Source organism: Pollicipes pollicipes, unplaced genomic scaffold (genome assembly GCF_011947565.3).
Source record: "Pollicipes pollicipes isolate AB1234 unplaced genomic scaffold, Ppol_2.1 Scaffold_7231;HRSCAF=8579_pilon_pilon_pilon, whole genome shotgun sequence".
Classification (NCBI taxonomy): Eukaryota; Metazoa; Arthropoda; class Thecostraca; order Pollicipedomorpha; family Pollicipedidae; genus Pollicipes; species Pollicipes pollicipes.
In genome coordinates, this window is record NW_023597034.1 from 42,794,189 (window position 1) to 42,804,561 (window position 10,373).

At 54.3% G+C, this 10,373-nt stretch overlaps 1 protein-coding gene across 3 annotated transcripts in view; it reads right to left on the minus strand.

Annotated features, from left to right (window-relative positions):
- Positions 1 to 8,402, minus strand: part of LOC119110423 (inositol monophosphatase 1) — a 15,739-nt gene extending 7,337 nt beyond the window's left edge. The window contains exons 1-7 of one of the 3 annotated variants that reach the window (XM_037234247.1): positions 8,325 to 8,402; positions 6,690 to 6,791; positions 6,299 to 6,432; positions 5,993 to 6,123; positions 5,226 to 5,354; positions 4,487 to 4,592; positions 653 to 804 (exon numbers count right to left, since the gene is read on the minus strand). In XM_037234247.1, the coding sequence (XP_037090142.1) occupies positions 653 to 804; positions 4,487 to 4,592; positions 5,226 to 5,354; positions 5,993 to 6,123; positions 6,299 to 6,432; positions 6,690 to 6,755 (718 nt within the window). In that variant the 5' untranslated portion in view covers positions 6,756 to 6,791; positions 8,325 to 8,402. Of the gene's footprint in view, positions 1 to 652; positions 805 to 3,168; positions 3,321 to 4,486; positions 4,593 to 5,225; positions 5,355 to 5,992; positions 6,124 to 6,298; positions 6,433 to 6,689; positions 6,792 to 8,324 lie in introns of all 3 variants that reach the window. The other 2 variants (XM_037234248.1, XM_037234249.1) reach the window with 2 other exon arrangements.
- Positions 8,403 to 10,373: the final 1,971 nt, after the last annotated feature.

A 10,373-nucleotide genomic window follows, 5' to 3' on the forward strand; every position in this document is an offset into this window, starting at 1 on the left:
GCTAGGAACTGCGAGCCGGGCCCAAACGCGTCGCGTCTACAGAGCGTGTCGCGTCCACACATGTATGTCGCCTGTAAAATACTTTTACTGTACCAAATGGGAGGCTACTAGGGAGTGCATCTGAGGGGTGTTGGGGCGGAACTGGTCACCCCAGAACGGGAGGCTCGTCTTTGCAAGGTGCTGCATAGTCAGCCAAACGGTGCGGATCTCCAAAACCGAAAACGGATGCGGTGTTATTTTGCCAGGCACGGTGCTCCACAGTCGAAGATCTGTTATGGTGAATACTGCATGAGCAAGGCTACAAGGAAGCCATGGCTGCATGGAGCACGTATCCTCACCGATAAGTTATTAGGGAATCGTGCAGGTATACTTCAGGAGGCGTCGCCCTGAGCCGATCATGCCGGTTTCCGCAGGACCTCAGTTACAAGCGGAAGAGAGACACGATGATAGCATGCCGGAAAGGGACGTGACCATCGGATGCAACCATACCGAACGGACGTGCACATTACGAGAGGACGTAGAGATCGACTGCACAGAGCAGGCCGCTGAGCCGGACCCGGATGTGCAGACTTGGGAGCGTGCAGCGCCGCAGGAGAGTGGCGGCCTTCCGGACGGCCCCGCTCCGGGCCGGCCGCGTGCCGACGCCACGTACCGGCCGTGTCCATGACGACGGCGCCCGCCTCAGTCAGCAGCAGCGCCCCCGCCGCAATGTCCCACACGTGGATGCCGGCCTCGTGGTAGCAGTCGGCCGCGCCCGACGCAACCAGGCACATGTCGAGCGCACACGAACCGCACGAGCGGAACCTACCGGCCCACGAGCGGACTCAACACACACACATATACACAAACAGCGTCGGGCAGCGCCGAGTCGAGCGGAGGGTGCCACCGACGGCGTGAGGCTGTCCCTGGAGGCGGGGCGAGGCCAGGTGGGGTGGGGTGTGGGGAGGGGACAAGAGCGGGGCGCGGAGACCGGGGCGAGACGATGCGATGCGATGGAACCCGATGCGATGCGAAGCGAGGCGAGCCGAACCGCGGTGAGGGTGGCTGAAGGCAAGCTGTCGGTGTCCATAAATTCGGTTAGCAAGCTTGACTGAGTGGGCGGAGACAACAGCAGTGGTCAGCATATTGACAAGCCAGGAAAGGTCAGTGGAGGAAGGGGAAGGAAGCAGTCCGAGCAGAAACGCCGTGACGCTTGGGCTTAAGTTCGCAGAAGCCGCCGGCGGTCAACACCGCCCCGCCGCCCAACACTAACTTGGACCAGACGCGACCCGCATTCTTCGCCGAGCACGCGCCCAAACACGGCTGGCGGGGATCAGCTTCTGTGAACTAACGGTCAGGGGTCGCCGGCGACCGGAGCGTCACAGCTGACGAGTTCCGCCACCGCCGGCCGTCCAGGCGCGAGCCGGAGCTCCGCCAGCGGCGACAGAGGCCGGCCTCTCAACAGTCACCAGTCAGCCACGCTCGGTCGGCGGCGGCCGGGCTACGGCAAAAGAGAAACAGACCGACAGCCGGTCCACGACAGACGCCTGGATACAGCGACAGTGGAGGGTGGAGAGCGCGGCCCCGGGCCCGGCGCAGAGCGTCGGCGAGTGCAGATGTCGGCAGACCAGTTAAGTGGAGCAGCTGTAAGCGGCAGTTTAGGGAGCGATCAGAGAGTCTGAATAAATCTGGGAAAAGTTGCCAACGCCGACCTAATCATGTTGCCGCTTCCGCGTCACTGGCTTCGCCAGGGTGAGATCAAACACGCTGGCGGAGATGCGGACAAAGCCTTTCATTTGCGACGCAAAACGACATCAGCCAACAGCGTCCTTGAGCCCGGCATAAACAACTTCTGTCACTTACAGAACGACACACCTCCCACCGACGTTTCGACTGAGAGTGCATGCCCTACCTATTACGTTGGCCCGTTATTTTGTGAGTGGAATGGTCGCTGTGTGCACGCAAAGTGCCTGCTATTCCATGGCAGCGTTTGCACCAGCCGTATCAGGGAACAGATACGCCAGGAGTGTCAGACGCGGTGATGCCCTCCCACGTGAGGATAGGACCGCATTAACCACGCCGATGACTCCCCGCACGTGCCAGCGACCCTGTTCGGGAGCCAGCGGTCAACCGGTGCCGCGACCCGGCGTGTCCGGGACGACAGAGTGTCTGTCTCGGTGCAGATGGCGTGCTCTGCAGCCACGTCGCAGCAGTTCACGTCCATCGCATGGCACAGCTCGCCGGCTGGCGCCCTCGCCGACGCGTAGAGCGCCGCCCAAACCGGGAGCCGGAGTCTAGCCGCGTCCGACGCACAGTCAACAGGCTAGTGAAGAGCCGTGGAGCGGCGGTCCGCACCATCGGACCGCGGGCACAGGAAACTGAAGCGTGTCGGACCAGCGGCAGGAGGAGGAGGACGGGGAGGATCAACTACGCACGGTACCGGACGGCGCCGAAACCATGACGTCAAGCGAGATGATCGAAAGCATGGAGAAGTTCATAAACATCTGATAATCTGCACAGACGCACGGAAAAGTGGTGTGAGGTGCCGGAAACATCGGTAGAGTCTTCAATGACCCAGCGGGGTGCTGAGCGATGTAGCGTACAGACAGAACGAACCGGATCCCTTTTGAAGCGTGACGTAACCATAGGGGTGGAGCCCGAGAGAATGGGCACGGTTCTTATCGCGGTGGAGTACCGACTGAATGCGCGGCTGCACTACCGGTGTGGGGGAGGGGAGGGGGGGGGGTATTGAAAGAAGGGGTTATGTCCCGGATGGCGGGACCAGTGTCCCAAGATGAGTCATCGCAGCCGCTGAGCGTCTGGACCCGCTCTGCCGAAGTACATGTGCTTCAGGAGCGTTAGTCCAGCCAAGATCGCCCCGCCGAAAGACCACACCTGTCCCGCTAGCGAGCACCCCAGCGTAGTCGATGTCCCGTACCCATGCCGTATCCGCGTCCTGTACCTGAGCCAGCCCAGTGCGAAGGACGTCACAGAGTACGCGCCAGCACTTGCGACACAGGGGCGCACCCTTATCCGCATACCCTGACCAGTGTACCGTGGATCATTCCCAGTGGAGGGAGGGTGCAGACAGCACGCGTCAGCCGCTGCTGAGCGTCGCGGCCCAGCCATGCGCGGCGCACATGTCGGCCCGCCCCGCGGCGGGCGGGCGCTGACAGCAGGCGCCGGTACCTGCCGTGTCGAGAACGACGGCTCCTGCTTCGGTGCAGATCACATGGCCGGCCGCCACGTCCCAGCAGTGCACGCCCATCGTGTAATAGACCTCGCTGGCCCCCTCCGCCACCAGACACATGCAGAGCGCCGCCGAGCCCAGGAACCGGTACCTAGCCGGGCCGGACACACGCGCACACGGGCCGGTGAGGCATCGGCCGATGGCGGGGGCGGGGCCCCCCACACACAGAGAGCAGAGCTGAGCTGGCCATGCAGGCGGGCGAGCGGCGAGGCTGGGGCGGGGCTGGAGCCGGGGGCGACGCCCGATATGGGACCGGCGTGTCCCACCTCTAGTCAGAAGAGGAATGCAACCAAACGGTGCACCGATATGCGGGGCCGGGAGGATGAAACGCGACGAGGTCCCCAGAGGAGGTGGGGTCCCCAGAGAAGGCAGTAGGTTGCCCACAGGGAACTGTCCTCTCATAGGTGGTAGCGGGGTCCGAGGAAAGGAGACAGGTCCCAGAGGAGGTGGGGTACCTACAGGAGGCAAGGTCCCCAGAGGAGGACGCTAAGGTCCCCAAGAGAGGAGGTGAGAGACGAAGGTTCTCAGGGAATTCTCAGGTGGAATCTCTGGCGGAGACAGCGGAGTTTAAAGGAGAGGAGGTGGGGTGCCCCAGAGGAGGAGGTAAGGTTCCCGGAGGAGGAGGCAGGGTTCCCAGAGGAGGGAGTGGGATCCCCAAGAGGAGGAGGGAGTGGTGTCCCACAGAGGAGGGAGCAGTGACCTCCCCTTCCACCCCCACCCCCAGAGAAGGCGGGGTCCGAGAGGAAAAGCCCAGAAGAAACTGGCCAGTCCCATGAGGTGGAGGGGCCAGAGGAATATTGGAACTGCGTACTGAGAGGCGGCAGGGATGCGAGGGAAGGGGTGGGACGCAAAGGGAGTTGTGCCAGTGGAGGGAGCAGCTGAGGCCAAACAGGAGCCTGAGAGGACCCAGCGACCGGCACTTACAGGGCGTGGAACGACAACAATCATAAAAGACATTCAAATGAGGTAGCTGTATCAACGTCAGAACATCATAGCATTGCATCTGTCAGCATTACACATGAAGTGCAAACATAGATTCAGACAAACAGAAGATGTCCAAGATTCGTTTAACCGGCGCCTGGACGAATTTTGGCTCTATGCAACAGGCAGTGTTACATAACACAACATATGCATATGTATATATATATATATATATATATATATGCATTGGTTATTTGTAAAGCAGGAGGATGCGCTTATGAACTGGTGAAGTGACCGATAACCTCCAGCGCAGTCTACTCAACGGACGCCACTTACCCGTGTGCTTTGGCTACCAGGGCTTGGGCGTTGTGGAAGACACAGTCCATCTTCTCGGGGATGGGACTGGTGCCCATCTCGCCGATCACCAGCGCCTTGCTTAGATCTGCCGGCGGTGTCAGGATCGTGTCAGTGGCGCCACAGACGGACCATCGAACGGCGTCACCTGCCGGGGCGGCCGCAGCTAGAGTACAAGGGGACGGCCCACACGCACCAAAGACAGACCCTCGAACGGGGGTCACCCGTGGGGCGGCCACACCTGACCCGTACAAGGGGACAGCCCAAGTCACCCGCACAAATACGACCCTCGAATGGGGTCAAACGTGTTGGGCGGCCACAGCCCTTATCCGTTACAAGGGGACAGCCCACAGCCGCAACAAAGACGGACCCTCACGGTGTCACCCTGGGGCGGCCATCAGCATGACCTGTAAAAGGGACAAGCCCACAACCGCACCAAAGACGGACCCTCGAACGGGGTCACCCGTGGGGGCGGCCACAGGCCTGACCCGTACCGAGGGACAGCCAAAACCGCACAAAGCCGCGCCCTCGAACGGGCCAACCGCTGGCGGGCCCAGCTGACCCGTACAAGGGGACAGCCCACAGCCGCACCACATACGGACCAACGCTGTTGTCTCGCACTCGGTAGGTCATTACCTACGACCAGTGCCTGCGCATCGTTTGCCATGCCACATCGCAAAGTACGGCCAGACCAGCCAGATAAATACAGCGCTCTGATTACCAGTCTCTCCGGAGGCGGATATTCTCTCGTCGTTTAAGAACGCTCCGCAGCCTTTGCGGGCATGGTACATGTGGTCCAAGATGGGGTTGTAAATGACGCCCACCACCGGCTCTTTATTGACGGTCAGGCCTGAAACGGAACAGTGCGGGCAATGAGTTCACATCTGCAAACGTGACCGCAGTTACAAGCTGGAGGCGCGGCATGATCAGGATGCCGACGATAATGACTTGGGCGACATCGAGACTTCCAGACCAAACTGTCGTGAATTGCTGGCACACGTTCGTAATGGCGTATTTTTGGCGCGGCTGCATAACTGGACTAAGCCATTCTCAGTGTACGGCGCCACATCCACTTGCCGCAAACACTGAAGATAATGAATCAAGGTCACCCCACGTCAGCTACCTACAGGCCTATGAAAACCAAGCCAATGAAATATGTAAGATAGATGAGGTGGAGATGGATAGATCAATTGACAGGACAGATATATACATAAATGCATGCCTTATATATATATATATATATATATATATATATATATATATATATATATATATAAACATATCCATATACAAGGCACATCTCCCTCGCCCTCGCCCTCTCCCTCTTCCTCTCTTACTATTCCGTCATCGTCTTCTTCGTTTTCCGCAGCTATACGGAAGGACTATAGCACTACACAATAATACGTCTTCCGCAGCCATGAATCCGGATGGCGGCGCGCGCCATCATGTCATGGTTCCACCACCGCCGCCGGCCGCCGGTGGTCTCACCGATGGAGACGCACACGAACGGGAAGCTGTGCACGAAGTTCATGGTGCCGTCTACCGGGTCTATGATCCAGGTGGGGGCGTCGGTGAGCTCCACCTTCTCTCCGGCCGCCACCGATTCTTCGCCGATGAACCTGCGGCGGGGCGGAGCCGGCGCGTCACACGGCGGCGCCGGCCAGCAGGCCCGGGCGGGGCACCGCGCTGCGTGGGACCACCACGGAAACAAACAACACGGGGACGGGCATCGGCCTCCGGTGTGCCCAGCGCCATGCTCGACACCCCTATAAGGATTATTCAAAGTAAACGTACCTGTGGTCACTGAACGTCTTCCGCAGCTCCGAGAATATAAACTTTTCTACAGCCTGGTCGGTTTCGGTCACCAGGTCCACCGGTGACGATTTCAGCATGACATTTTTCTTCTTCTTGAATGCATCTTTGATCATCTGAGTGGTCCAGGTTCAGAAAGGAGGCCAGTGAGAGAAGACGAAGTTGGATCCCGAATCAACACCGCTAACAAATGAAACAACCTTTGATAACCTTCAGAAAGCCCAGTAGTTACAACATATGCATGAACAGCAGTCATTAAGTATGCCATGATAATATTGTAATAAATTAGACAAATTTTGCAACCACAATGACACAGCAATAGGCAGCAAGATCAGCAAATAGCTAGAGATAAACGTGAAAGTTTCTTTCTTACCGCTCCAGCTTCGCGGGCCAGCCTCTGCCCTGTTTGCAGGCACAACTCCAAATCAATCCCAGCCATTCTAGCGCGATTCCGCAGTCAGGGCACTGTGAATACCTGGAAAATTGGTTGTCAAAAAAGTTGATAATGGCCAACAGCATGCAGACTGAGTTATCTGTTTATGACCACAATGTGTCAAAACTCAGGCACCAAAGAGCAGACTCATCCCAAAGATGAGTCTGGCTGAGATTTAGACAAGATCAATGAAACAGGCAGTACACTCAGCCTTAGGCTCAAGCCTACAGTATCAAAGATCACACACCATCTAAAAATTCTGATAACAGGCCACTTTAACACTGAATCAAGCCAAAACAAATTTGGGCTTAATTCTGACTGAGCCATGTTGACTCCAGAAAAATTGAAAATTTACTCACAGCAGGGCATGATTGAAAGTGAATACATGTGTGAAAAATGACAAAAGAGATGGAACAGCAATAACACGAATGTCAGTAATGCAGGGTTCCAATATGCAGCCACTTGGGTGGCAGGATCAGCATTGAACTGGGTGGCTGTCAACCCAGTATCTAAGCACCTCAGGCTTGACAAATGGACTGGGCATGTCAGATGTCTGGGCTCAGGGTCAAAGTGCATCAGATTCACACAAACAAAGTGGATTCAAGGCCACTGAGGGCTAGGAAGGATTCTGGTAGCATGAATTCTGAATTCATGTTTATATCTCGCACACCCTACTGGTTAAGCTTTGAAACACTGCAGTAATGTATCACTCCTGATCATATATCACTGTCAACCAGTCTGTCACCATCTCTCAGCCAATCATTACCACATTATCATGAAGGTTAAAAATTGGTTGCAAGGCAATGTTTGTAACTTTGTAGATCAAAATATTCAGGCAATGCAAAGAAGCATACCAAATATGCATGAGAACATGATACTTTTCAGCAATGCACAACCTTGCATTTGATGATCAAACTAATTATGTATGTCAATCAATTATAAGCATCAAGTGCTGATGAAGCACTAGTATAGTTGGAAGTAGCAGCTAATAACCACATCAGCGATGCAGCTCTGGGGTGTGGCAGAGGCCTGTCACCATTTTAGGTAGTGAAAAGTGTAGGTAGTGAGAAGCACACCATGTGTATGCAAATTAACTGCAAGTCATCTTAAATGGTGCTTTTGATTTGACATCATTCTCACACACTTTGGGCACCAAGACTGAAATTCTGAGCTTAGCAGTATGTATTTGTGCATGCTGGGGCCCATGGGCACCTTAAAGATACCAATGCTGTTCCCAGTAATTGACCAGTAAACTACATATACTGAAAATACTAAAAACAATATACTCAAATGAATCTTAACCATTTCTTCCTACTTTCTTACATTTGCTGTACAAGTTATGTTAGTACGCAAGCATGGATCACACGGGGCAGAGCCGAGCATACCACACACAAAAAATGAACCCATGGTGGATCAGATCCCTGTTCTTTCAGCTCGAGAGCAGGCAAAACCTAGGTGTTACCGAGAATCTCTGGCCAGCCTCTTGTCCCCTTGCCTTGCCGACTGGCACATTTAACATAGAAGTAAAACTGTAGCAACATAATTGTATGAGTTCTGAAGAAGTGTTTCATTTACCTTGCCTTACAAACGCATCCACAAGTACTGAACCTGTATGGGAACCGCGTGCCCTGTATTGTTGTACCAATTACTTCAAACGCCGGGTATTACAATGTCAGAAATTGAGCATGTCTCACATGCGCCAAAATGACAGCTTTTGTTAGCTAGTGGAGTGTAATGCGATGCCACGAAATTAAAACATGCTTCAAACTACGCCAAGTAAAGCGAGTAACACCTTGCGACGTGCACAAGATGTTTCTGAAATTGTATTCTTCGCACTGCATGCATATCGGGTGAAGCGTGTTGCCACATAACACCGTAAATTTTATGTCATTATGTTATATATATATATACGTGTGTGTACGTGTGTGTGTGTGTGTGTGTGTGTGTGTGGTGTGTGTGTGTGTGTGGTGTGTGTGTGTGTGTGTGTGTGTGTGTGTGTGTGTGTGTGTGTGTGTGTATGTATTTCCATGGGACGAGTGAAAGGCGCCTTAAATAAATTTAGATGTCATCCCTTAAACCGTGAAAGCTAACTTAGAGCCTAACTTACCTCAACTTACAACTTAACTTACTTAACTTGCTACTTACTGTGCCGTCGCCGGCGTCGAACTGGCCGGCAGTGCTGGCGGCCCGGCCGGTCGCCCCAACCGGGTAGCCAATGGACAAGTGCGCCAACGGGCGGCGCCAGTCCACGCATGAGGGGCGGCGGCCTATTCTGCCTGCGTCCGTTTCCAGTTGTATTAGAAGTGTGAGAGTGGCTCCCTGTTTGCATTAAGGGAATGCGTGAAGCTGCAGCATCCCTAATGTCATCCGCTTACTTAACATCGAGAGCACACTTCCTTAAAAACGTCAACAAAGCACGCTACTGGGCACGCAGCATCATCAATCATTGCTTAATCGATAGCATTTGTGCTGCTAGTTGGTTCGGACCCCAGGCCTCACGTGCAAAGATGCCTAGGTTTGGAGATTCACCGGATAATGCGCCCGTCAGGATCACAGGAGGTTCCGCACTACCGAAATGCAGGGGGTACGCGGTTCTTCGAGTCGCGTAATCCACCTACCGCTCGAGCGACCTGGAACAATCACCAGCAATCCGCCGATGGGGGCTATTGACCAGCTGGTTATTAACGGGCTATTGACCAGTTGGGATATTAACCATGACGCATGATTCTGGTGTTGATTGCGGTAGCTGCCTGAAATTCGGCACCTTGCGTGATATGGCGTTGTCTGTTCAAAAAAACACTTTTTCGTTCTTATGTATCTTTCAAAAAAAGGGCAAAACTGGGCACGTGCCTGATCAGTCAGCCGGTCTGACGGTTTGCTTGGCATCGCCACTGCTCCGGCTACCGCCTGAGGCGAGCCAAGACAAGCGTCATCCGCAGCTGACTGATAACAATCGGTATGCGGCCTTGCCGGGTGAAGTGGAATCATGTGGAGAGGCTAACTGGAGAAGAGGCTACTTCCTGGAATTGACATGTTCTGAAGGAATGTGTGCTAATGTCAGAGTCCGCTGGGAACTGGGAAAGAGTCTGCTCTGAACTCGAATAGACGTTGTCGGGGTCAGCCTTTCCCATGTGAGCGGGATGGAAGGTGAAACGCCATTGCCCACTTGTGAATGCCGAATTACTGATTCAATCACAGCATTGTAAAACTCAAGTGGCCTCTTCATTGCTGCGACTTACGTGTCCTACTGAAAACTAGTTTACCTGTGCAAAGAAATAAGAACGAATCCGCGGACAAACGGCAAAAGTACAGCCGCGGACGCCCAGTCCGGCCTTTTGCATTCCCGCACTCACACTTCTTTGCCAAGGAAGTGCCCGGGAGCATTTAGCATCCATAGACATGCGGATACAGCCGGTCGCTTCGGGGCATTTGGGTTACCTGAGTGATACTCAATCTTACTCCATTTCCTTTCATTTGTTGCGGATGTGCAGTGAACACCTTATACATATATATATATATATATATATATATATATATATATATATATATATATGTGTGTGTGATATTGAAAGCGTTAGCGGCCCTAGAACCTTCCGCTGATTTTAGTTTCACCAACCGAAAGCT